Here is a 27,969-nt window from a genome sequence, read left to right on the forward strand (position 1 = left end):
GGAGATTGTAAGCTCCCCTTCTCTTACCACACAGAGTCAAGTAGACTCCATAGCCACAGGGGCTCTACCCATCCTAAATGGTGGTGGGTGCTGCCTCTCCTGCTGCCAGCAAGGGGATTTATTCCAAGTTAATCCTCGCTTTTTTGAGTTTTTGAGTCACTTTCTCAGATCCAGACTCTTAGGTGGGACCAAAGCTGGGTAAGAAAATATCTGCTTCTCCTTCAGACAAAACAGAAAAGAAGCAGTTGACCCTTAAAGTTCTTCCAAGTTTAAGAAACCGTGATTCCATGGGTTTTGGTATATCATCTTGTCCCAGATTCACACATGGTACCACAGGGCTTAGTGCAGTTGTAGGCATTTTAACTAATACTGTGGCTTTGATAATAACTTCAATATCAGATTTCTTTTCCTTCTTCATCTTGCAGAACACCTTTAGTTACAACTGGTAAAGTTTGGAGAGGGCATGTGTGGCCAACTATAGGTGGTGCTGGGCAGAAGCCAGCTGTCCACCTTCCAAGAGTTCTTACAGCGTGGCATCAGACTGGTAAATTTACCAGCATCTGGTCTTCAGTTTTACATTTCCAGAAAGACCATTTTATCTGTGCTTCAGAATTTAGCCGACTCATGGAGATTGACTTATGTTCATTAAACTCACAAGAAAAGCCACTATTTTAATTAGTTAATTTATAATGAGAAACAAAATGTTCAAGTACACCAGTCATGGCAGCCTAACAGAAAGAATGAAAGAAAGAAGGAAAGAAAGAAAGGAAGAGGAAGACAAACTGGAATCAGAGTGTTGTACAGAGTGTTTGGAATCAGAGCAAGGTGAGTTCGTTATAAGATTACAATGATCGATGGCCTCAGACTCTGATTACCTGATTATAATAGGACTCTTTCACTTATAAGTAAAAAAATACACAATTAAAATTACCTTGAGCCAAAAGGAGAGTTTATTAAAAGAGTTTAAATTACCATATGGAACTCTGGGAAAGTCCTTGGAAGAACTGAGCTTCGGAGACTACTGGAATGGGGACCAGCATTCTCCCCCTGTTGGCTTCCTTTTCTCCCGCTGAGGCGAGGGACTTTATATCACAGGAGAGTGACTGACCCTTTCTCCATCATCTATAGTAAGAAATCCCATGTAGAGCCCTGGTGGAATCTGAACTGGGGGCTGATATTTGGACCTTTTAGCTCTGGGTAGTGACAGAGTGCTCAGCAGCGACCCATGGCACAGGCTTCCTTGGGGGTGATTCCAGACAATGAACTGAAGTTATTGTTGGCTCTCATAAGTCAGACTGGAGCACTGACTTTGGTGTCCTGCAGCTCTGCTCCCAGAACCTCCAGAGAGGTCTCTTTATGAGCCAGGACACCTCTTTCTTGTGCCTAGAACCCATGCCTCCCTTAGTTTTCTTTTCTTGCTTTCTTGAGTTTCTCTGAAGGCCATTTGCCTTCTAATGGACTTATTCTTTCATTATATTCTTTATTTGGCTATAGCCTTTAGCTGTTATCTAAAAGGAAGATCTATGTTGATTTTCCATGGTTTTATTTTCAAAAGACCATCTTGTCTCAAATTGGATAAAATATATATCACTTAAAGATTTTTCCCTATTCTTCAGATTGAAAAGTGGGGATGGGGGAATGTTATCAAATGGTTTATAACTGACTAACAGTTATCATTCAGTATTGTAAAAGTTTCCATATTGATGAGTCACATTGCATTTTCAGAAAGATCACTGAATATTTTAACCTTCCACCTTTATTTACTTTGATTTCTTATAGTAAATCTGTATTTATTTATTTATTTATTTATATCTAAATTTTTTTATTGCTTTGTGTGTGTTTGATTAATTTCTCAGTGCCTGCCTTGTATCAGACTTTGTGCTTGGAGGTGATAATAAAGAATGGGAGAAGGGCCTAAGCTTGAGTGGAATGGGTTTCTGCTTGCTTTAGGTGCATCAAGAGTTGCTCAATTCCACCTTGCAAATTGGCCTGCCCAAAGTAACACTCTATTTGACTGATAATTATACTATTTGAGTCATAACTTTGGATGAGAATAGGGTAGAGAAACAAGTTCACTGTCATCTATTAACACTTAAACATTTTAAGATCATAGAATATTTTCATATAAAATACTCTTCGGACATCCATCTACTTATTACTGAGTTATACTATAAGTTAATAGTTTTGCCATATTTAAAAATTCTTTTTAGAGAAACAATTTATCATGAATTATAGAGTCATCCAACATATCTACCATATTGATGGACATTGGCTTCCAGTTTTTCACTGTTACAAATAAAGCTAGATTGAATATCCTTATATCTCTTACCTTGAGTATATATGCAAGGATTTCTTAATACTCAAAAATATAATTGCCACTTATTAAGATATATGCACCTTCAGTTTTGCAAGATATTGCCACTCATAGTGTGTGAATATACTCTTACTTTCATATTCTTGTATACATTGTAGAGATTTTTAATTTTTACCAAACGGATTTAATACAATGGCACTTTGTGGTTGTTTTACCATTTCACTACTGAATTTAAGACAGGTTTTTTTTTTAAGATTTTTTTTTTTTTTTAATTTGCCAGAGAGAGAGAGAGAGAGTACACACAAGCATGCAGAGAGGCAGGCAGAGGCAGCGATAGAAGCAGGCTCCCCGCCGAGCAAGGAGCCCGATGTGGGACTCGATCCCAGGACCCCAGGATCATGACCTGAGCCGAAGGCAGCGGTTTAACCCACTGAGCCATCCAGGCGTCCCAAAGAGTTTTAAGACTGAATTTGTTTTCAAGTGTTTATTAGCCCTTTTATTTTCTTCCACTGTGAGCTATTTATAGCCTTAGGCCATTTTTCTATAGAATATTGTCTTTTATTGATTTCTAAGCATTTTTAATCTATTCTGGATACTAATATTATTTGACTTCATTTTAAAATAAATATCTTCTTGCCTGTGATTTCTCTTGGAACACTGTTTATGTTGTCTTTTGATTAATAGAAATTTTAAATGACAATTTAATCAAGAGTTATATATAAAATGGCCGATTATGAACCTTTTAGAAATTTACATACACACATGTATGTATATGGAACATATATTGAGTTTATAAATACATGAGTTATTTTATGTCCTTAAGCAAATTTTATAATTTTTGTCATAAATGTCTTTTAAGTGTTCTTTTAGATGTATTCATATAGGAACACTAGAGATTTTATTATAGTTATAAATAGGACATTTCCACTTTAATTATGCTTTCTAATTTCTTGTTGCTGGTATATGGGTATGCTATTTTTGTATATTGATCTTGTATCTAACAACCTTCATGATACTTGACTGTTATGATTTGTAGATTCTCTTGGATTGTTTTAATGTAGACTATCATCTGTGGAAGATGAAAATTCTGTTTTTTCCATCCCAGTTATTACACTTTTTCTTTTTCTTGTTTTACTGCATTTTTTCAAATCTCTGATTCATAGAATAGAATCCAGTTCATTGACTAGAAAGACTGTAGGAGGACTTCTGCGACTGTTTGGGAATGTTTCTGGAGAAAGTTTCATCAGTTCAGTTTTGATTCTCATTTACTGTTTTCATCTTACAGTGATGTTGCACTCTCTGTTCATCTTGAGTATGTTGAATTTTCCTGGACGAGCAACAATCAGTTAATTCAAAGGAGGGGCAATGAGACATTTGGACCGTTTTCTCAATCTCTTAGTTCAAGAGTGCCCTCTATTGTTGGATCACTGCAGTGAACGTTATCTCATTAAAGGCATCTTTTTTTAAAGTGCGGTGGTTTAAAGCGTGGACCCTTAATTTCTGAACATGAGTTCTTATTTTTCTTTACCTTCCCAGAGGCAGCACCTTCCTAAGACTGTCACTGTGGTCTTGAATACTTTCCGGGCCTTTTTCTTGGAAAGCCAATATTCAGATCTGCTAGTCTCAGACTTGTTCTCAGTATTTCCCCAAGGGGAACGATCCTTCCTTTTTGGGGCTGATGCCTTCTGTGTTCCATCCCCATGATGGACTTGCCACCCTCTCCTCTCTTCCATGTAATCCCTACCTGATTTTGCTTCAGAATAGGCTCTGGTTCTGGTGCTCCTGATTTTGGATTGTTCTCCCACCTACATGTAAACCGAAATTTGTTGTCTTATACTCTAGGGTGGGCAATTTTGTGATTTCACTTGCTTTTGCTGCTGCTCTACATGGTTTTGGAGGGTATATGTAAATATTTGGGTTTAAGGAACCAAAGGACCTAGGATTGTGATCTAGGATCACAATCTTGTCCTGACTGCAGACTTGTCATTTTATTTTTGTGATTCTGTCATTTGTTGACTTACATATTCAATGTGTTGTTAGCTTTATTGACTTAGGATCTTCTTGGTGCTTTGATCAGTAGGTAATGGTCTTTATAACTAAAAACTTTTGACAGAAAGTCAATTACATGTTATTAATATAAGAACACTAACTTCGTGTTAATATTTTCTGGATGTATCTTTTTATATGTATCTTTTTTATATGATTTTACCTTCAAACTTTTGTTGAAAATAATTTTATTCTAGGTTTAGGTATTCTAGGTATAGAAACATAGAGTTGTACTATGTAAGACACATTCAGTTTAAGTCTGAGAAATGCTTTCACTGATGAGTTTAACCTTTACTTTCATTTTGATTGCAAAGATATTTATTTTTATTTTTATGATTTTAATTTGTCTTATGAACAGAAATGATTTTCTTTTCTTCCTTTAATTCTCCTTTCCTGCCTTTAAAAAAAAAAGATTTTATTTATTTGAGAGAGAGAGAGCGAGAGGGGGAGAGAGAGCACTAGTGGGATCAGGGGCAGAGGGAGAAATGGACTCCCTACTGAGCAGGGAGCCCGACATGGGGCTCCATCCCAGGACCTTGTGATCTTGACCTGAGTGGAAGACAGACGCTTAACTGACTGAGCCACTCAGGCACCTCCTTTCCTACTTTTTTTATTAGATTGGTCTTTTTAAAAATTTATTTGCTAGTTTGAAACTTACACTTCTAATTTTTGTTCTTTTAGCTGCCAGTACTCAAACTTAAGTGTGCATGAGCATCACCTAGAAGGCTTGTTAAAACACAGACTGCTGGGCCCTACCCCTGGGTTTCTAATTCAGCAGATTGAGGCTGGATCCCAGTTGTATGTATTCCTAACAAGTTTACAGATAATGCTAATGCTATTACTCTGGAAGCCACACCTCAAAAGCCTAACAGGAACTGGTGGTTACCACCAGATAAAATATTAGCACCTGTATCCAATAACCATTCTGAGTTCTACTTTCTTGTTATTTTGGAATTCTTTTGCTTGTTGAATTCTCTTTCCCACCAGCAGAGCCATGCATTAAAATGGTTAAATTTCCTTGTGCCCAACATTTTTAGGTGTGCAATTCTCAGAGGAGTTTCTTCGATATTGTAGTCTCATAATATTTCCAGAAACAGAAGTAAGGCTTTTAAAATTTTAATTTAAATTTTAAAATTTAATTATTTCTCTTAAAAAGATTTTTCTCCCACCCTGAGTTCCAAACAGAGAAACTTTCTCGCCAGTTTCTCTGTACAGGTGGCTGGAGTTTCTTTGGTTTCTTTTATATGAGGGTGCAGACTTTACAGGCTCCTGGCTATAAGTCGGAGGTTAGCTCTTTGCCTTCTGTGAACCCAAGGCCATGTCTCCAGCCCTTCATGTGCAGTTCAAACTCTAGCTTTTAGCCTTGGCACATCATCTTATGACTTCCTATTCTAGTGAGTATCCTCTTCATTTCTAGTACCTTTGAGTTTCCCTTTGGAGCTAAGCGGTGCTTACAGACTTGGGGGAGGGAGGATGTATTTATTCAGCATTTTTGTGTGTTTAATGGGGTGGAAGTTGGGGAGATACATAATCTCAGTCCACCTGGCGATCTTCTCTTCTCTTTTTTTGTTGTCATCTGTCAGAGAACATGGGGCCTAGGGCCAAAAAAGTTCAAAGGACAGAAAGTAGATGGTAAAGGGAATCCCAAAAGTTTGGAATGCACCTGAGCTCAGGGACTTGGGACTGGTAGAGTATCATTAATAGAGGAGAGGAGTAAGTGGTGTTGAATGGGAAGTGATTGAAGGAAGGGCATCCTGTGATGGTAGGTAACGCTACAAACAAGGTCTGGGACAGTTGAAGGTTTTAAAATTTTTTGTTGGGGCCAATCTTCCTTAAAATGTTTTTATTTTGTGTGAAGTCTGTAACACTAAACACTTTGAATATCTTTCTTTTTGGAGTCATTCTTTTCTCAGATATTGACTTGTCCCTCTTAGGTATGCCTTGACAACATACGCTGAGGAATATGCTGCACCGTACGAGTATGAGCCACTCGTGAGTATGACATGGCTGGAAAGCCTCATTCTAGTACTTACTTATTTATGTGCTTACAGTGATTCTTCGCATTTAGTGTGAATAATCAGGCTTGGGAAGAAAGGACAAATTGCTGAGATTTATGATGTTGTGTATTTATTTAGAGATATTCGCTACTTGTAGGAGTCAATGGAATGTTTTATGGTTATGATTTATTTTTGGAAGTTTATAGATTTCAGGAAGAAAATAGTGCAGTGTCCAAAATGTATTAGTTATCTTCTTCTTCATCTTGTTTTATTGTCCTTTCCCCTGAATTCAGTTTATCTGGAATAAAAACCTACCTTTCAATTCATTTGTATCGCATTGACACATAAAAGTAAGTGGTGTAATTTAGCTCTGGGAGATGCGTGTGTTGGTAGCATATGTCCAGTTTATAACTTCGTTTTACTTACACTTAAAAAATTAAACATCAGAAACAAAATAAGTCTCCCTCCTCTTAGTCTTGTTATGGAAGTCTTGGCTGGTACAATAGGTAAGAGATTTAACTATTGAAAAAGAGGAGGAAATAAAGTCATCTTTATTCTCAGAGAATATTATTATCTTCTTAGGAGAACTAAGATATTAAACTCAGAAGTAATTAGTAGTAGAAATAAGACCATTTAGTAAGGTGATTGAATACAAAATAAGTATATCAAAAATAATATCTTTGCTTCATATCAGTACTGCTTAGGAAACTATTAAAAAAACCCCACAAATTACTGTAGCAACACAAATTTTAAATACTTCTGTGAAGAAAATTCTCAACCAAATAAAGATCAATAAAGAAGATGTGGTAGTTTGTCTCCAAGGATGGTGGACCTTCCACAAGCCACTTCCCTACGACAAAGTGAGTAATGCCCCACCCTTGAATCTGAGCTGCCAGGAAACTGATTTGGGAAGACATGCAGCAGTGACACTATGCCAGATCTAGGCTGGACTGAAGAAGACTGCTTCTGAGTCTTGGAGCCCTGAGCCCCCATGTAAGAAATCAAGGCTACTCTCCTGGAAGGAGAGGCCATGAAGAGGAGCTCTGATGAGCTTGATTCATGAGTGAGTATGCCATCTTGGACGTCCAGCCTAGTTGAGCCTGAGGTGCAGCTCTACCTGCTCTCTGACTGCAACCCATGAAAGATTCCAAGAAGAAGATAATAATAAATTCTTGTTTGAAGCCATTAAGTTTATTTTAACAAATGTACACCCAAATATAACTGAGACAGAAGTCTTGACTATAAGGGAATAACAAGCATTTTAGGAAACTGGAAAACTAAATTAATTATGAATTAAGTTCATACATTTAATTATATTAAAAATGGATTTTGCTTTCTATTAGAACTCTAAGACTATAAGAGTTATTTAAAAGGATAAACAGAGGAGAATAATTAAAAAGTTTTAAAAACCATGGTAAAACCAATTTAGGGAAGTATAGGATTCATGACACTACATTTTATGTTGTTTTCTTACTTAATTTTTTCTCATCAAAAAAGAGCATTCAAACTATAAAGAAAGCAAGTATGATAGCTCATGGATTAATGCCTAATAGGCAAAGAACATAATAGGTATGTATATATATACATATAGGCAGGAAAACTGATAAGACACTACAGAAAGAGCAAAGGACAATATATAGACAATTTACAAAGCAGGAAATGCAAAACTAGCTAATAAATATAGGGAAAATCCCAATTTACAAATAATAAAAAATGTGAATTAAAACAATAAAATTTTTTTCTGCTAATAAAATTGACAGTATTTTTAAAAATAATGTTTAATGTGTGAAGATAGGATGAAATGGGTACTTTCATCTGTTGCCAGGAAGACTGTAAATTGCTTTAATCTTTCTGGAAAGGTATTTGGCAATATGTATCAAGACACTATTTGATCTAATAATTTTCCTTCTAAGAAACTTCCTCAGAGAAAACTCAACTAGGAGTAAAATTTATATTCAAGATACTCATCACAGATTTATTTGTAATGGCAAAACTTGGAAAGTAGCTAATGTTTCAGTATTAGGAGTAGTACTATTAAGTATGTTACAATCAGAGATTTATTTGTAATAGCAAAACTTGGAAAGTAGCTAATGTTTTAGTATTAGGAATAGTACTACTAAGTATGTTATAATCATATGATGAGTTATTTTGTAGCCTTTATAATGTCCATAGATGGTTCTTAGTGGCCTGATAAATCTTGATTTAAGGTGAAAAAAAAATTAAGATGCAAAATCGTATGCATATAAAATTTATTATATTGGTATAATATGTAAATATTGTATATGTATAAACTATGCAAAAATATACAGGCAAAAAACCAAACTGTCAAAATGCTAGTCAAGTTGGCCATTGACTGGTGAGATTCTAGGTGAGTTCTTCATCTTTACACATTTTAGAATTTTCTAGTGCAACAAGCATGATTGCTTATAATCAGGAAAAACACAAGGAAACATATTATTTAAAAATGCAATTTAGGTCCATTTCCTTACATATATGGGATCTGGCTGCATCTCTAAACAAAAGGTAGTTGCAAAACACATAATTAAAAACCCACAAAATTTTAAAGGATGAACTTCTCCACTGGCATAAAGATAAAGAAAGTGAGATGTATTTATTTATTTATTTATGCAGGGTGCATAAACTGTTGGCTATTGTGTTATATATTCGTGCATTTAATTTTTTTTAGCATTATTTCTAATATTTCTCGTTTTGCTTGTTTCTGCACTAATAGTACAACCCACCATGGCAATTATTTGGCTTCTGTAGAGTTTTGTTCATTCACTTCCAAGTTCCTTGCCAAAGTACTTAATGTTGAGACATGTTTTTTAGCACTGCTCCTAGAGCCCCCATTCAGTAAATGCCTACCTTGTTGCATTCTTAGAGGATACAAAAAAACTTAAACTATAATGACAGCAAATGGTTAAATAATAGTAGAATGTGACTGAACTCTGGCATAGAAGTTACTGTGTACATAAACAAGTATATGATTCATAAAATACCAAAAAAAGAGAGAATACTTTTTTCTTGCTAAGAACTTCACCATGTGGAGTTAGCATAAACACAGCACACCATTCTCAGGCTACAGACTGCAATTATGCAGTTCCTGAAGACATCTTAAAATATTTGGACTTACATTTCAAGTGTTTTGCATGAATTGAAACTATCAATTTTTATATTATTTATATTTATATTATTAACTTTTATATTATATTAAATGATAATATAAATTGATACTTGCATAAAGTAGGATAGCATTACAGGAATTTTAAAGTGAGTGCAAGTTATCCCATAGCTCTAGACATGAGTAAGTAAATAACAGAGTATTAGGAAACTATGAAATCATTTTTAAGGATAGAAATGGAAGAGAATTGCAAGCTACTTCCTCAGAACTCCACTTCTTAAGTTGGATACTTATGGCTCACCCCAATTTCAACAAAAGATACCTTCTCTTAAAAGCTTCTCCATCCTTTTCCAAAGAACCAAAATAGAGGAAAAGTTAGAGGGTACATTAGATGATTGGTCCAAGGCTGGCTGTTTGAAAGGTACATAAGCTTTTAAGGTAAAGGACAAGTGAGCAGAGTTTAATGATGGAGAGTTGACTGAGTATACTCAGGATGAGTAAGGACAAGACTTAGTTCAGGCAGAGACCAGCAAACTTGGGAAGTTGAAGGGTCAAAGGAATGAGAATGGCAAACAAACAAACCGGAAAACCAAGCGTGGCCATAGTGAAGGGGTGAGAGCTGGAAGAATTGGCAGTAATGAGCAAAGGGATGTACTGGAATTTATTGTAATTTCAGATGTAGAACAATTCTGGGAAATGATAGAGCCCAGGATGTGGGCATGGGACTGAATTTCGATAATGGAATCAAAGCCATTGATTTGAGAGGGTGAAAAAATGGTAAGCCAGAGTGTTGGCTAGATTCTAAATCTGGCTGTTGGAAATCAGCCTACAGGATAGCCGAAAAGAAGGGTAATGCCAAAGACTGAGTCAAATGACCAAGCCCTCAGTGGGAGCATTTTGGAGGTTAATAGCTCCTTCCAGTCATGCAGCTGCAATTTGGGTAGATCTAGTTGGTCATTATTAATGTGAAGTACCATTTTGTTTTCATAAATAGAGCTGCCTATTGAATTATCTTTCCAGATGTATGGGTAGCTTGAACCCCCAAAATGTTCCATATCACTCATTCCTTTGACCCTTCAACTTCCCAAGTTTGCTGGTCTCTGTCTGAACAAATGTTCCATATTCACTCAGAGACAGAAAGCTGAGGAAGTCTTTACTAGAGAACTATGTTTTAAAGTTGGGATGAGGGGCGCCAGGCTGGCTTAGTCAGTTAAATTGTCTCCCTTCCGCTCAGGTCATGATCCCAGGTTCCTGGAATTAAGCCCCATGTCAGGATTCGTGCTGAGCAGGGAGTTTGCTTCTCCCTCTCCTCTGCACCCCATCCCCCGCTTGTGCTCTCTGGCCCTCTCTATCTCTCTATCAAATAAATAAATAAAGTCTAAAATAAATAAATAAAGTTGGCATGCATTCCAGACTAACGTTGAGGAATCCCTGCCATGTGGCACAGTAGGTATGAAAAGAGGCTGCATCCCTTTAACATCATTCTCCACAAGAGCAGGATGGACCTGTTCTATTACAGGGGCTCAATGCACTGGTACAGATATAGCATTGTTAAAAAAAAAACTGATATTTCTGTGGTGATCGAAAATATGCTGTCACCTTGAGTTTCCCAGAACTGAGTAGCCCCAACCCCTTCTCTCTGGACTCCCAAGACCCAGGACTACATATGACTTTCACGGACTCTGAGGACTTTTGCCATCATGGGCTCCTTCCAATAAAAAAATAAAACAATATATATTGTATAGCTGCATTGGTATAAAGACAAACACAATCCACGTTGGATCATATTCACTTTTGGTGGCAGGGGGTTGATTTGAAAGCTTATTAAAGAAATACATTTCTTAGGCCATTTGTCTTCTTGCCCATTTTTGACTATATTATTGTATTTCATGGCCATGTTATAGGACCCTGTTATTGTTAACCTTCTTGAAATTATTACCAACGTACCAAAGGGTGTTATTACACAAAACTAAAGCATACAATACTCTTTTTTTTCCTTGGGAGTACTTGTGGACTCTTGTACCCTATTTTAAGCAAAACTTTCGTATAATAGCTACCATCAATTACAATAGCTACAAGAATTACATTTAATATTCATTTTTATGAATATTAAATGGCCAGCAACATTTCCTGGCTTAGCTTTGAGTTTCTACCAATTAATGGAATTAGTCTTTCAAAATGGCATCTGCATTTTTTATTATGGTAAAATATATGTAATATAAAATTTACTATTCAACCCATGTTTAGTGTAGAATTTAATGGCATTAATTACCTTCACTTTGTTACTAGATTCATCTTGAATTCTGATTTTAAAAGAAATGAAAACATTTTTGTGAGCCCCCAGAAGTACCTCCAAGACTTGCCCAGTCTGACTGTACTGATCGACAAATATTTTGAGTATTATCCTAGACCAAAATGCATCTTGGCTAGGAGTCGGAGGTTGACAGCAATCTTTAAGAGCCCTTTGTTATTCAGTTAGGCTCATTTACATGCAAGAAAACCCCTAAAGGCTGGAATTGCCTTTAGTTTTCTGCTTCCTGGGAAGGGACGTCTACCAGGGCCCTTAAAAAAGAAAAGAAAGAAAAGAATGACTTGCTGAAAACACCCAAAAGCTAATACAGAAAGTGAATCTAGACTAGGTTGGGGATTCTGTAGGAAGCATCACTTCTCTGAACTAAATTAACTGTGGTTTGCTCTTCTATTTAGAATCCTCTCTTTGTATCTTTGCTCTGTTCTATGCTGCCATGATCTTGCAGAATTTCATTCCAGTATAGAGTCCTTTCTTTCTCTGCTTCTCTTTTAAAAACATCATAGCATGCAAAGTTGTATCATCTAAATATGCCCCATGGAATAATCCCATATGTTTTTAGTCCAGAATGGAGTGTATTTTTTTATATATATATTTTATTTATTTATTTGACAGACAAAGATCACAAGTAGGCAGAGAGGCAGGCAGAGAGAGGAGGAAGCAGGCTCCCTGCTGAGCAGAGAGCCTGATGTGGGGCTCGATCCCAGGACCCTGGGATCATGACCTGAGCAGAAGGCAGAGGCTTAACCCTCTGAGCCACCCAGGCGCCCCTGGAGTGTATTTTTTAAAATAGGTAATGTCCCAGGTTCTCTGATGTGTTTTCATGACTTTTATTTTACTATTTGTCCTGAATCTTAATATATTTACTGTTTAATTTTCTCTTTTTTGTCCTCTTAATGTTCTAGCTCAGTATCTACTGATAAAAGAATAATTTCCATTTGCTGAATATCCTTGGTTTTCTTACTACTTTTACTATTGGCTAAAATGAGAAAGTTTTTAGATTATTCTACAAATGAGGTGGAGGTGGGAGGTGAATTTGGAGAAGAGGGAAGGGGTCATGTGGTTCTACCTACTATTTTTTGATTGATGGGTTCGCTCATCAATCTCAGGGTTAGCTAACCACAGGAACAGCCCTTTATTACTTGGTTTCAGAAGGAAATGGTGGCCTTCCTCAGTCTAAAATAATGCCTGAAAGATCTCATTGTGTGTTACACATGTGTGCTGACCTTATACATATACACATAGATTTGATTTTGTACCTTATAAGCAAAACATTTCCAGTTCTGAGTCTTACGGCATTCTGCCAGCATTAAGGGATCACATTTCCTAGGTCCCAACTTCAATTTTAGGACCTGCTGGCATTTGTTCATATAGCACCACAGAGCTTCACAGCTTTCCCAGGTTAGGATACAAGAGGATTTGCCTTATTTGGGAGACTATATAATTGCTAATAGGTGAGTGGAAGGAAAGAAGGGAGGAAGGCAGGAAGGAAAGAAAAGAGGGAGGGAGGGAGGATCTCTCTCTGTGTCAGTGTGTATATATATACACACACACACACACACACACACACACACACAGTTGAACCTTGAATAATGTGGGAGTTAGGGGCACTGAACACCCCCCCACAGTAAAAATACCCACATAAAATTTTTGACTCACCAAAAACTTAACTACTAATAGCCTACAGTTGACCAGAAGCCTTAATGATGACATAAACAGTTGATTAACACACATTTTGTATGTGTATTATATACTGTATTACTAGAATAAAACAAGCTAGAGAGATGATGTTATTAAGAAAATCATAGGAAGAGAAAATACATTTGTAGTACTGTACTGTATTTATTTTTTAAAAATCTCTATATAAACATACTTAAACAGTTCAAACCCATGTTGCTCAAGGGTCTACTATTGTCCCAAACATATAGATAGGTACAGTGGAGATAGATAGGGTGGATAGATAAGTAGACATCCTTTGCATCTACCTATCTACCTGTCTATCCATCCATCCGTCCATCTATCCATTTATCCACCTATCTCTTATTAGTTCTGTTTCTCTGGCGGAGTCTCTATCATATAGACAAAATGATCTTTATGAGCTCTCTGGCTCTAACACTGCACTACTTACATAATTGAGGTAATTTGATTCTCTCTCATTGATCCTGTCCCTTCCTAATAGTATTTACTTGAGACCAAGTAATCTTTTTGATGAAGGACCTTGGCAAACACTTAAAGTGTTTGAAAATTGGGAAATGAGTATTTTAACTTCTGCTTATTTCATGTATTACTAACAGTTGAGATATTGTTATCTTAATTCTCAGGAAACTCGGATTTTTAAGTATTTTGTTGTTGTTGTATCCTTTTAGTAGAAAGAACCATTTTCTCTAAAACTTTTATTTTATATTGTCTTCTGGAGCTAAGTAGCTATGATGTCCTTTTGTTTCTGCATCAAATCATTAAAGCTTAGTTATAATTTCTTTCTTTTAAGTATGTTTAACTTCTACAATGAACATATTTGACTTTTGTAAAGAAGAAAAAACTTTAAAAAATGAGAACCCTGGGCCTCAAATTTATAACTAACCATACCATTATAAGGATAAAATAATGGCAGGTGTCCTCACATAATGTAGACTGAGGAATAAAAAAAAAATGATATTTTTAAATGTTTTCGGGACACCTGGGTGGCTCAATGGGTTAAAGCCTCTGCCTTTGGCTCAGGTCATGATCTCAGGGTCCTGGGATCGAGCCCTGCATCAAGCTCTCTGCTTAGCGGGGGGGGGGGGGGGGGGGGGGGGGGGGGGGGGGGGGGGGGGGACTGCTTCCTCCTCTCTCTCTGCTTGTCTCTCTGCCTGCTTGTGATCTCTGTCAAATAAATAAAATCTTTAAATTTAAATAAGTAAATAAATAAATAGTTTTCTGTGATTAAAATGATAGGACCAATCAAAATTTGTGCATAAAAAAGAAAAAATGTGTCAATAGCTAAGGTTTACTATATTGCCTTTTTTTTTTTATGTTGGCAGTTACTAAAGTTTGTATGATATTGTTTAAAGTCAGCTTATTTTGTGAGGCGATTGTTCATATAAATCTCCATAAATTTCTTTGTGATGACCTGACTCATTAATGATATAGATATTTATATTTATATCCACAGCCTAACCTTCCTTGTACTTTCCATGACTATTTTCCTTTAGTTGAATACCCCTGCTGGTTACAAATGTTTTTCCTTTGTAAGATTTTATGGGATAAGAAGACATAGCAAATGTTTCTTAGATACATAAAAAAAATACATCCAGCTAGTAACATGTTTGTTGTTGCTACATTTGCCAGTTACTCTTAGGTCTATAATGTAATCACTGGACAAGAAAATACCCAATAGAAATGAAATCGTTTTTAAAGTAGTGAGGAAGGGGGGGCACCTGGGTGGCTCAGTCTGTTGGGTGACTGCCTTCGGCTCAGGTCATGATCCTGGAGTCCCAGGATCGAGTCCTACATCCGGCTCCCTGCTGGGGAGGGAGAAGCAGACATGCTCATGCTCTCTCTCTCTCTCTCTCTCAAATAAATAACTAAAATTTTAAAAAAAAAGTAGTGAGGAAGTGAATGTCTGAGATGCCTATCCTCCATGATCCCAAGGGTTGACAAAGTAGATTTGGTTGTATGGAAATTGTCCTTTTTCTCCCACATCACTCTGCACATGTGTATGAAAGACAACCTCATTAGGGGACAACAGGTCTTCAGTCAAGTGTATATAACAGCGAAAGAATTTTATACATTATGTATACTGAAAATAATGAAACGAAATCTCACATTTTAGAGAAAATGGATAATTTCCACTCTTGGAATTAGAATTCCCAATCTATGTGTATATTTATTTACTTTTACTCCATCCAATGTGACATTCACATAAATAAGCTCGCTGCCTCAAATACCTTTTTAAGACTAAATGAAGTACCCCAAATGAGCATACTTACAGGCATGCTAGGGAAGAATGGTCTTTGCTGTATGAATGCCAGGTGGCTAATAGCTATCTGTAATGGTGGACACAAGGTTAGTTCACAGTGACTGATTTGGCTGGGAAATATAACACATTATGCATTTTTATGGATGATCTGGATGAGGAATTGAGACTATCCTTCCAAATTATCCTATAATATTAAATTAGGCAGAGTTACTGATGTTCCAGAAAGCAGGCTGAAAACTGAAAATGACCTTGAAAAACAAAACTATAAAAAATAAAAGATTCCAAAGAAATAAGATGAAATGAAATAAGACTTAAATATTACCAAAGCTGAGTGAGGACTGAGTACACAGTTGACTAAGAAACAGTCATGTCATTTTATCCCAAAGAAAGTTGGGGAGATAACGATGCTCAGATTAAGACTATAGCACTTGGGGGCAATGGGGGTGGGGGTGGAGAGCAGATGGGGAACCAAGAACAGGATACCTGCCTCTTCAAGATAGGCTAATACGTTTTATTGATACAGGTGGTATCCATATGCTCTTTGTCCTTCATAATGACAGAAGGTCAAGTGGGAGGTCCCACTCACCAAGAGGACCCTCTTGTAACATCCTGACGATACCTGTTCATGATTTGTTTAAAAGAAGAAGGAAGAGAGAGAGAAGGAAGAAAGCTTTCTTAATCTTAAGGCAGATTTCCCCTGTAGTGATTCTCTGACTGCATCTTTGGTGCTTCCTGTTTGTACAGAGACTGTTTGCCCTCACCATATCTTTCTCTCACACACTTTTCCCATCTTTTGTCAGGATGTTTCATTCGACTTCCTCTGTTTCTCTGAAACAGCACTGTTTGTGTTTTGTCGGGTCTTGTCCTCTATGACGTTTCTTTGGAAGTGGGCACTTGTTGGCGACCATTGCACTCCACCTCCCTCGAGCTTCAGAATCTATGACATTGCCCACGTCATACCTCTCTTCTATCATTCATGGCCTTTAATGGACACATCCATGAGTGTCCACAAGACTTGGGAATCCAGAACTCTGTGCTTTTCATTTTATGCAATCTCAGAGAATTCATCCATTCCCCTGGCTCCTCAACTATCACCTTTTGCGGGGTAATGTAGTTCATATAATTTCAGACCTACAGGAAAGTTGCAGGAATAGCACAGGGAGCTCCCATATAATCTTTAAGCAGAGTCACCAGTGGTTTACCATTTGAGAGTAGGCTGGAGACATTGGGCCCCTTTGCCTATAAATAGTTCAGTGTGTATTTCCTAAGAACAAAGACACATAGCTATAGTAATATGTTCAACCTCAGGAATAATTGATGCAGTATAATTATGTAATTCACAGTTCATATTCAGGTACCATTTATGGCCCCAGTACTGTTCCTTAGAATTATTTTTCCCCAGCCAGTGGCTACTACTGTACATAGGGCGCTGACCTCACCCCAGGCCATCTATCCTATAGCACCACCTTTCAAAGATTTTGTACTGATGTCATCTCACCTTAAAAATGTCTAAAATGTCACTCATCGTCTCTCTCCAATTTCCCCCACTTCCATGTCTTTCTCATTCCATTTAGTGGTTTTAGAACTCTCGTGGTCATCCAGACTTGAAGCTCTGGATCATCTTTGCTTCTTTGTCTTCAGTTCGCCAGCTAGGTCCTCTGAGTTCTTCCTGTGAAATGTCTCTTCCAGTCTGGCTCTGTGTCAGCCCTTGTGCACCAATACCCACCCATTCCACACCTCAAACAGATTTCTCCTGTGATCCTCATCTACCTAAGGGGCTCAGAAAAACTCGTAGTGATTATCCTATCTTAAATAAATGCTGTCAACACTCAGGGTCTGTGTAGCACCAGAACAGTGAACCAGCCAACAACAACGTGTGGTGCTTCACATATCTGCTTCTATGGACAATTTCTAAACACTTCTTCCCAGTCCCACTGAGTACATGTTCAACAGACAGGTAAATAGTATGTTGGGGTGTGGGAGTACAACAACTGTCTGGAGCTCACATATGCAGAGGCAAAGTCTCTAACTGTTAACTGGCCACCAGTTAGGAAGACACTAACCCTTCAATTCACTAATAGCTTAGTCTGATTCCATAATTCAAACAGTTCCAATAGGAGGTGTTCAATCTCCCTTTAAAAAACTCTCACTTTCTCAGAGGCTTTCCATCCTTTGTTTGCAGAAAAGAACTAACATAGTAGAACTGAGCCTGTTACCTGTTAAAAAGCCTGCTTGCAAGGTTGGCCCTTGGCTGGCACCTAGAAACTTGACTTTTGGGATTAGAATTCCCAGTGAGAATGAGAGAGGCTCACTGCACCTAAACCGTTTGTGCAAACAATATGTTTCATGTTGAACTTATGGGAATCTGGAATCCTGGTATTGTAAAGCAACAGAGGTCTCTGTGACCAACCCCCAAGACAAACCATGGCCACTGAGGCCCTAGTGAGCTTCCCCAGGAAACAACATTTCACAATTCTTTGCAGGGGAAATTAAGTGCATCCTGTGTGACTTACCAGGAGAGGACTCTTGGAAGTTTGCACCTGGTTTCCTCTGGACTTCGGCCCATGTGCCTTTCCCCTTTGCTGATTTTGCTTTGTATCCATTTGCTACAGTAAATCATAGCCACAAATACAACTATATTTTGAATCCTGTGAGTCCTCCTAGCAGAATCATTGAATCTAGCAGTAATCTTGAGAAGCACCAGCACACCCCACTTTTCCCCATGTGGCAGATTGTTATTTTCCTCAAATGGGTGCAGCACGGGTGGTCATCCTACATGATCTTGCAATGCGATTTTGACACTCTTCCCACTGAGAGGCTGAGTCTTTATCACCTCGACTAGAGCTGGGTGTACTGTGACTACAGTAGAAGTGATGCTCTGTGACCTTGGAGGCCAGGTGATAGAAAGCAGTGTAGCTTCCTCCTGGTTCTTTCTGTGCCATTGTCATTCTCAGAACCCAGTCACCATGATGTGAGAAAGTCCAAGCAGGCCTATGGAGAGGACCTGTGTAGTTGTTCCTTTCAACAGCCCAGCTGAGGTCCCAGCAGACAGCCAATATCAACCACCAACTGGGCTGAAGGATGTTTCTAACCCCAGCCTTCAAGTCACTCCTGGCTTTCAAGTCTTCTCCACTGAAGCCTTGGACAATGTGGAGCAGAGGGATGCTGCCTTATATCTCTTCCAAATTCCCGACTCAAAGGGTCTAGAAATGGGTATTGTTTGGTACTGCTTTCTGTGGGTTGACCTGTTACACAGCAGTAGTAACTATGACTCTAAGACAGGGTCCAAGTATATGGAGAAGGGGAAGTGACTTAGCATCCTGATGCCAGAGGGCAAGAGTAGGATTTTGGTGTCCGCTGTTGTTTGCCTCTTCTGGTCTCTGGGATGATGTCCCTAGTTCACCTGGCTGCTCTTTTCCTTGCTGGCATTAGTGGCTATGGTCTGTGGATGTTGAACTGTTCGTCTTTTTCCGTTTCCCCCCTCCTTCTCTCTGGGCTAGGTTGGAGCCCAGCTGGCTTGCTTGGGATAACTCAGTCTCATTTCCATTCCCATTGGTATTGTAGACCCCACAGAAGACTTTTGTGACTCCCATCAGCCCCAGCTCCTGTGGTTAACTTTGCAGCTTCTGTTAGTAATCACCTTGCAGACTTGCCACAGGATGCCAGAAGGGACTCAGAGTCTCCCTCGGCCTGAACATGCTTTTCCACCAGCCTGGGTGTGGTTGCACTCCAGGCAAATGAAGGGGCAGCTTGAGATGCTCAGTATCGACTTCTCAAGAGGGCTGGAGACATTCTTATGCCTTTCTGCCATTACTCTTATTTATCTCATGCATTTCTCTCTATCCAGGTTAGAGGGACTCTGCCTGATTTAAAATCTTGGAAAGGGAAAATTGGGAAATATGTTGGCTCTTTCTGTCATCCTGCTTTTCCCTTTTCCCTTATTTTCTGATTCCTACAATTCCCCAGACTCTTGCCTGTTTTCCTACTATCCATTCCAACTTTTGGTTAAGCCTTAATGCAAAGGATATTTTTCCCACATATTGAGAGAACTCTGTGGTCTGAGATCTTCCAGGTTTGCACATTGATATTCTGAAGTCCTCAAGTCTGTGAGTTGGATCACTAAGGCTATTATCATGCTGAAAAATCCTATTTTGCATGTTAGAAGCTGATATTACTTTGCTTTTAGGTTGCCATTTTTTCTGAAACAAACTGTGATCTCACCTTGGGCAAATGGATGGTTACACACAGAAAGGGCAAAACTATTTATCATTTGGAGATGATTACCACCTGTATACTTGGTTTGAGTGACACACCAATTACTTGTTTGTTCAAGACTCCCAACATCTCAATTTGGCCTTGGGTCTCAGCTGCAGTCAATACTGTGGTCCTTCAAGGCGAAATCTTGGTGCAGCTGCTTTTTTCTATCTTGTGCCTTTTGTATTAAACTTTGAAAAACGTACTTGCTCTGCCTCCTTAAAATAATTATACCTTCTAATAGTTCCTAGTAGTTTGTTATCCTGGTTTGTTTGTTCATCTGTTCCATATTTGCATCCTTCTAATTCCTGATCATATGTTTAGTCACAAATTCATTGCTTGCCTTTACTCCTCCTATATAAATGTGTCCTACTTCCTAGTTCTGACCCATTTCTTTTTTACTCTGATTCTCAGTACCTCACTATTCCAACATTGCAGATTATTCAGGTACATATTAGTTAGGATACTTTTAGCAGGTTGTATAAAACCCAGCTCAAGTCAGGCCAGACAATAAAAGCAGTTTATTGGTTTCCTTTTTTTTTTTTTTTTTTTGAAAAGTCAGGTTTCAGGAAAGGAGTGATACAGCAATGTCATCATGCTTCTTACTGACTCTCAAATCTGCCTTTTATGGGTATTGATTTCATGCTAAACTGATTGGAGGGAGGGCTGCCAGTAGCAGTCTGGGCTAGATGCTTCTTATGTCCATATATCATTCCTAGGCCAGCTTCTGTCAAACGGAAGGGAGCTTCAAATATGGTAAAAGTTTCTTTCCTCCAAATCACTGAGCAAAAGTCTTGGGCTTTACTTTATTTGGGCAAACTTAAAACATGCCCAACACTGGATCAGTCACTATCATTGAAAAAGGAGTGAGGTGATTATGATTGTCGTAGGTTAGATTCTGCCCCTACATTTTGGAGTGGGATCAGTTACCCAAATTGCATGGCCGTCACGCAATGTGAAACGGGAAAAGTAGATTCAGGGTGAGCTGGAGTCACGTTTCAAAGTTTGCATGAGCTGATTATGTTCATGTCTTCCCAACTCAGTGTTCACTGATATTGCTTTGGTAACTCAGTCATCCATAGCAAGAGTACTTACACCATATAAATTGTCAAATATCATGAGTAAAGTTTTGTGGGATTTTTTTTGGTAGGGAGCTGGCTCACCAATGCACCCCTGACAATGGGAGGTACTTAATTCCATATGTATTAATAGGGAACAATCTCTTAACTAATTTTCCTAACTTCAGGATTGCTTACCCCTACTGTCCACTTTTAAAAAAATGATAGCTTTACTAAGATAATTCACATGCCATAAAGTTCACCCTTTTAAAGTGTACAATTCAGTGATTTTTGTATATCCAAAGAGTCATAAATCATTGGCACAATCATTTTGACAACATCTTCATCACCCCTAAAAGGAAACCCCATGTGTATTAATCAAGTTTCTTTACAGAGAGAAGCCATCTATATATTTGGAGAGAGAGAGACAGATTTATTGTAAGGAATTGACTAATGCAGTAAGGAGGCTGAGAAGTCCCACAGTCTGCTGTCTGCAAGCTGGAAACCCAGGAGAGCTGGTGGTGTAATCAGTCCCAGTCTGAAGGCCTGAGAACCGCAAGTACCAAGAGCAGGATAAGATTTATGTCTGAGCTCAAGCAATCAGGCAGGAAGGGACTGAATTCTTATTTCCTCTGCCTTTTTCTTCCATTAAAGCCCTCAACAGATTGGAGGTTGCCCACTTACCTACACTGGGACAGCCAACTGCTTTACTGAGTCCACAGACTCAAATGCTGATTTCATCTAGAAACACCCTCACAGGCACAACTCAGAAATAATGTTTAGCCAAATGTTGGGATGACCTGTGATCTAGTGAAGCTGACACATAAAATTGGCCACTGCACCCATTTACAGTCTCTCCTTATTCTCCCCTTCCCCCTAGTCCCTTGCAGTTACTTTCTGTCTCTGTGGACTTGCCTATTTTGGACATTCTGTAGAAGGAATCATGCAATGTGTATTCTTTTGGTTTAGTTTCTTTCACTTAGCCTATTTTCGTGGTTCACCTGTGCTATAGCATCTGTCAGTATTTTATTATTTTATTCTTTGTATTGCCAAATAATATTTCACTGTGTGGGTAGACCACATTTCGTTTATCCACACCAGTTGATGACTTGTGAATTCTTATTCTAATTGTAATTATAGTTCTGGAATCTGGTCCTTTCTACCTTTAGTCTTCAGTACCTTCTTGCTGCCAGAATCCTTTTCTTAAAAAACATCACGTTTAAGCTTGTCACTCACCTGATCAAAATAAATCATCCTGTCTGCTTAGGAGATGCTAGAGGAACACATCAACCCTGCATTTGAAGCTCCCTTCCGTTTGACAGAAGCTGGCCTAGGAATGAGCAGATCCTGCTCCCTGTGAGCAGGTGGGTTTGGCCAGTAATGCCCAAATCTCATTGAAAGGGCCTCTCTACTGGACCAAAACCAACATACAAGCCCCAAAGATATTAGACCCTATGAAAAACAAAAGCCCAAACTATAGAAAGAAACGTGGATGTAATGCAGTTTTACGATTTTGTCATTTGTATTTCTTTTCATCTCTTACTTATTGAGGATTTCATGAGGGTACTGGAGGGATAATGGATCTTAAAATTAGATAGATAGTTTGAACTCCTGGCTGAGTTGCTTAATATTGACATTCTTTAAATCCTTTTTCTCTTGAGATTTTAAGCAAATTGTCTTTTCTTATATGTAAAGTGGGAGCAATAATTCGTATGTCAGAGTTCTGCCATGGATTAAAAGATATAAACACTCAACTACCATACCCAACCCATAATAGACAGTAAATCCATTGACCCTATAATCATTGTTATGATTGAATACATGGTTAAAATTTTCAATTATTTTCAATAAGGCCAATCTAAGATTAGAATCTATTTTGGTGTTCTTTCATTGTTTTATAGTTCTAGTGATTTAATTTTAATATTGTGTTAGTGCTTTAAAATTAGTACCAATTTGAAGCAGAAATTAGATAATCAGTTCAAGGGCTTTATGTTCCTTGTCTACCATTACCCTTGATGTAATTTGAGAGAATCAATATTTCCTTTGGGAAATGGTCAATGAGAGTGCCTTGTTTTATCAAAACAGAAGCTTCTATGAAGTGCTTTAAGGATAAATACCTTAAACATGATGCTGGGTTATCAGCATTTCTTGGAAGAATGAATCTTTAAGTTTGACACTTACAACTTGATAGCAACTACTAAAGATACAACCCAAGATATTACTCTTTGGAATGATTATAATTTATATTAACTTTAAAAAGTTATTGAATGGTAGTTAAATTATAATTGTTTTGGTCTTATATAGGTGATCATAAAATTTAAGTTGTTCTTTGGGCCAGTATTTATGGTTTACAAAGTTTTACGTGTATAACAATTTATCTTTTTAGTTTTATAAATAGAACAACCATGAACTAGAGGCTTCTTTCAGAATTAAAGTATTTATAAATGTAGTAGCCATTTTTTTCATTGAGACATTTGTAATTTGAGAAATTAAGTTAATTGTGTGAAAATTAAACATGTATCATAATAAGACTAACATGTTGAAGATAAGCTTTTAGAAATCACTCGTTTTTACATATTTTGATCATTCAATATTATTTCTCTTTCTCCCCCCACCCAATAGGATTATCCTTGTCAAGATGATTATTCAATAGTCCACAGAAAATGCCGTTCTCAGTTCACTGATCTTGATGGTTCCAAAAGATTTGGCATCAACACTTGGCATGACGAGAGTGGGATTTATGCTAATTCATGTGTAAAACGAAAACTCTACCCATTAACGGGTGGTCCTATTATCCCTTTTTAAAAATAATCTATAGAATCAGATTCTCTAACTAATGAAAGGATAATGGAAATAACAGTTGATTTTTCTATCCTAATAAATGCAATGGAAATGTTAATGTGTTAGGCTCCTTTAAAAACAAAATCTTATATGTTCTAGGCCAGCATATTATATATCCTTTTCATTAGCTGCTCTGGTATTTTCCAAAGTTTAGTTTGTATACCACCGAGGGTGTACAACACAATTCTTGATGGTGCTTCATGGAATTTTCTTTTATTTATAGACTATGTGTTTATTTCAAATTTTATTGGGAAAAAGTGCATAAAGCTAGGACAATCTAGCTTCTAATCGCTGAGGATATGGCTAATGTTTAAAAAAACAGCTACCTTAAGTTCCATTTTTAAGTGAATAAAAATATAGGTGGTGCTCAGATTTGACATGAAACCCAGATGACTGACGTTTGGCCAATCCTGGCCCTATGGCGATGTTGGGAGGTGGGGTGGGGGAGATGTGGTGGAGTGGGGGATGTGCCTATTTGTAGACATTGATTTATCTGTAGTAGCCAACTGCAGCGTGGAGTGTTTATTCAGCATAGTGTTTTTCCTTACTTATGATATTACTTTCTGAGTCTGTAGTAGGAGAGATGGAGGCAGAATCCTAGTGAAACAGGGTTTGATGGGAAAATCCGTCATCTGATGTTAGATTTAGAAGAAATCTGAACAGTAGTTTGGACTCACCATCCACGGTACAGATGAGCAAACAGAAACCCACAGAGGTTTAAGTAGGTTTTCCTCTTAGACTCCAGGTGATCTTTGAAGTGTATTTGACCTTTCATGACCTTTTATTTCCTTTTTTTTTTTTTTTTTTAAAGATTTATCGATTTATTTGAGGGCAGCAGGGTGGGGCAGTGGGAGAGAGAGAAAATCCCAAGCAGACTCCATGTTCTTGCAGGGCTCGATTCCATGACCCTGGGGTCACGACCTCAGTCAAAACCAAGAGTCAGATGGTCAACTAGCTGAGCCACCCAGGCGCCCCAGACCTCTCATTTCTTTTGAGGATGGGTTTAATTATTTGGTCAGCCTATGCTTAGATTTACTCTCATTATTTTTCTTTAAAAACTAAGTTCATGAAATAGCATTTCATGATAAATGCTAATTTAGCATTGCCTCCAACTCCAGCAAAATATGGTAAAGACCATAAGACTTATGAGTGGAGAAATGATAATTAATAAAGATAATGTGGATATACCAGGTAAGCATTCACCAGCAGAGTTTGACTATAATTTCTTGCTGCTTTAAATTTTATGTCTGCATACACACACACATACACACACACAAACACACAAACTATATATCCATATGTATGTATATTATATATAATGTTAGTTCTTTTTCTTATTTTTAATTGAGGTATAGTTGACATACAGTGTTATATTAATTTCAGGTGGGTGGGGTGCCTAGGTGGCTCAGTGGGTTAAGCCTCTGCCTTCGGTTCAGGTCATGATCCCAGAGTCCTGGGATCAAGCCCCACATCAGGCTCTCTGCTCAGGAGGGAGCCTGCTTCTCCCTCTCCCTCCACCTGTCCCTCTGCCTACTTGTACTGTCTCTCCCTCTCTGTCAAATAAATAAATAAAATCTTTAAAAAAATAATCTTGGGTGCACAAATAGTTATCTGACAATTATATACATTATGATATGCTCACCATGATAAGTGTAGTTACCATCTGTCACAATAGTTACTACAATCATTTGCTGTCTTCCCTATGTTGTACTTGTTATTCCCATAACTTATTTATTTTATAGCTAGAAGTTTGTACCTCTTAATCTCCTTTACCTGCTTCACCTACTTTCCGTGATTTCCCTCCCCTCTGGCAACCACCAGTTTGTTCTCTGTATGTATGAGTCTTCTTCTGTTTGTTGGTTCATTTGTTTCATTTTTTTTAGTTTCCACATATAAGTAAAATCATACAGTATTTGCCTTTGTCTGACTTATTTCACTTAGTATAATGCCCACTAAGGGATGTTGTTACGAATGATAAGATTTCATTCTTTTTTTATGGCTGAGTAATATTCATCGTGTGTGTGTGTGTGTGTGTGTGTGTGTGTGTGTGTGTGCATGCTACATCTTCTTTATCTATTCATCTATGATTGGACGCTTTGTTTGCTTCCATATCTTGGCTATTATCAATAATACTGCAATGAACATAAGAGTGCATATATCTTGTTGAATTGGTATTTTCATTTTCTTTAGGTAGATACCTAGAATTAGGATTACTGGATTATATAGTATTTCTAGTATTTTAATTTTTTCCTAGTATTTTATTTTTCTGAGGATACTCCATATTCTTTTCCATAGTAGCTCCACAAATTTCCATTACCACCAACAGTACACAAGGGTTCCCCTTTCTCTACATCCTCACCAACACTTTGCTATTTCTTGACTTTTTGTTACAAGCCATTCTGACCAGCATAAGGTAACATCTCATTGTGGTTTTGCTTTACATTTCCTTGATGATTAATGATGTTGAGTGTCTTTCCATGTTTCTGTTGGCCATCTGTGTGTCTTCTCTGGAAAAATGTCTATTCAGCTCCTCTGCCCATCTTTCAATCAAATTTGTTTTGTTTCTTATGTTGAGTTGTATAAAGTCTTCATATATTTTGGATACTAACCCTTTATTGGATCTATCCTTTGCAAATATCTTCTTTTATTCACTAGGTTGTCTTTTTGTTCTGTTGATGATTTCACTGTGCAAAAGCTTTTTTAGTTTGATGTAGTCCCAAATGTTTGTTTTTGCTTTTGTTCCCCTGAACTGAGGAGCTAGATCCAGAAAAATATTACCAAGGCTAATATCCAAGAGTTTATATATGCCTATATTTTGTTTTAGCAGTTTTATGATTTCAGGTCTTACATGTAGGTCCTTAATCCATTTTGAGTTTATCTTTGTGGATGGTGTGAGAAAGTGGCCCAGTTTCATTCTTTTGTATTATAATGTTAATTCTTTATATATTGCCTATTCTAGTGGATACCTACCTAGGATTGCCTTTCCTTCCACAAACTGTAAATTCAAATTTTATCACCTTTAACACTTATTAGGGTGTACAGTATACCCTATACAGCTGTTCGAAGCATGCAAATCTAGATACCAAGCTACTCATCATTTGAATTTTTTTGTTTTTGTAAGGAAAAAGTCTTAATGGCCATATCATTACCTTCGAACAATGCCTGGTACCTAGAAAATAAAACTAAATTAATCTGCTTTAGCAGAAATTCTATATTGCAGTGACTAACACTACATTTTGCATAAGTGAGCCGAATGTGCCATGAGGGATCAACCTAGGAATCCACTTTGGTCTGGTTCAGAAGGAGAATGAAATAAGACATTGTGTTTTAACTAGTCCAGTAAAATGGCGCATGGAAATAAAGATTACAGCAGAGATTCGGCCCACTCCGGTACTCAGTTGCCATCTATTAGTGAATGAATGAGTGTGTTGGATTGAATGAACTCTATAATATTACTCTGAAACCCAGACTTTTAAGTGTAAGTATTTTGTGTTGTTTTGGATTTCTTTAGATAACTTTTGCAGTGGTTCATCTTGTCATTATTAAAGACTGTCTCAAACAAGAAAAATTAGAACTTTGATTTGATCATTGGAGAGAGTCTTCTTTCAGAAATGACCATGTAGCCTTCTTGTGGGGTCCACGTATGATCTCTATGGGATTTCACCTGAGACATCGAAATAACCCTATCTCTTGTGTGTTTATAAAGTTAACATTTTGAGTATTTATAACTATCTATATCTACAAATTCATTCCGTGTTTTTCTTTTGGCCCTTGAGAACTGTTTTGTCAGAACTGTTGGTGTGAGCCTACTGTGGCAGAATGCAGACTGGGAGAATGCTGCTGGGAGAACGGAACATTCGTCGGGCAGATCCATTCTTAACTCAGGAACCACAGTGGTGGTTCTTGAGTTAAATTTGCCCTACAGATAGGTTTTCTTAGGTCTTCACAATGTTTTTTTTTTTTTTTTAAGATTTTTATTTATTTATTTGACAGAGAGAAATCACAAGTAAGCAGAGAGGCAGGCAGGGAGAGAGGAGGAAGCAGGCTCCCTGCTGAGCAGAAAGCCCGATGT

General features: G+C 37.6%; 1 protein-coding gene across 9 annotated transcripts in view; it reads left to right on the top strand.

The window, feature by feature from the left end:
* Positions 1-27,969, top strand: part of CFAP95 (cilia and flagella associated protein 95) — a 185,923-nt gene that overhangs the window by 97,640 nt on the left and 60,314 nt on the right. For 6 of the 9 annotated variants that reach the window (XM_047701185.1, XM_047701184.1, XM_047701186.1 and 3 more), the window contains 2 exons: positions 6,295-6,352; positions 23,679-24,690. In XM_047701185.1, coding sequence (XP_047557141.1) covers positions 6,295-6,352; positions 23,679-23,861 — 241 coding nt within the window. In that variant the 3' untranslated portion in view covers positions 23,862-24,690. Of the gene's footprint in view, positions 1-6,294; positions 6,353-23,678; positions 24,691-27,969 lie in introns of those variants that run through there. The other 3 variants (XR_007122455.1, XM_047701182.1, XM_047701183.1) reach the window with 2 other exon arrangements.

This window comes from Lutra lutra, chromosome 13, assembly GCF_902655055.1.
Source record: "Lutra lutra chromosome 13, mLutLut1.2, whole genome shotgun sequence".
Classification (NCBI taxonomy): Eukaryota; Metazoa; Chordata; class Mammalia; order Carnivora; family Mustelidae; genus Lutra; species Lutra lutra.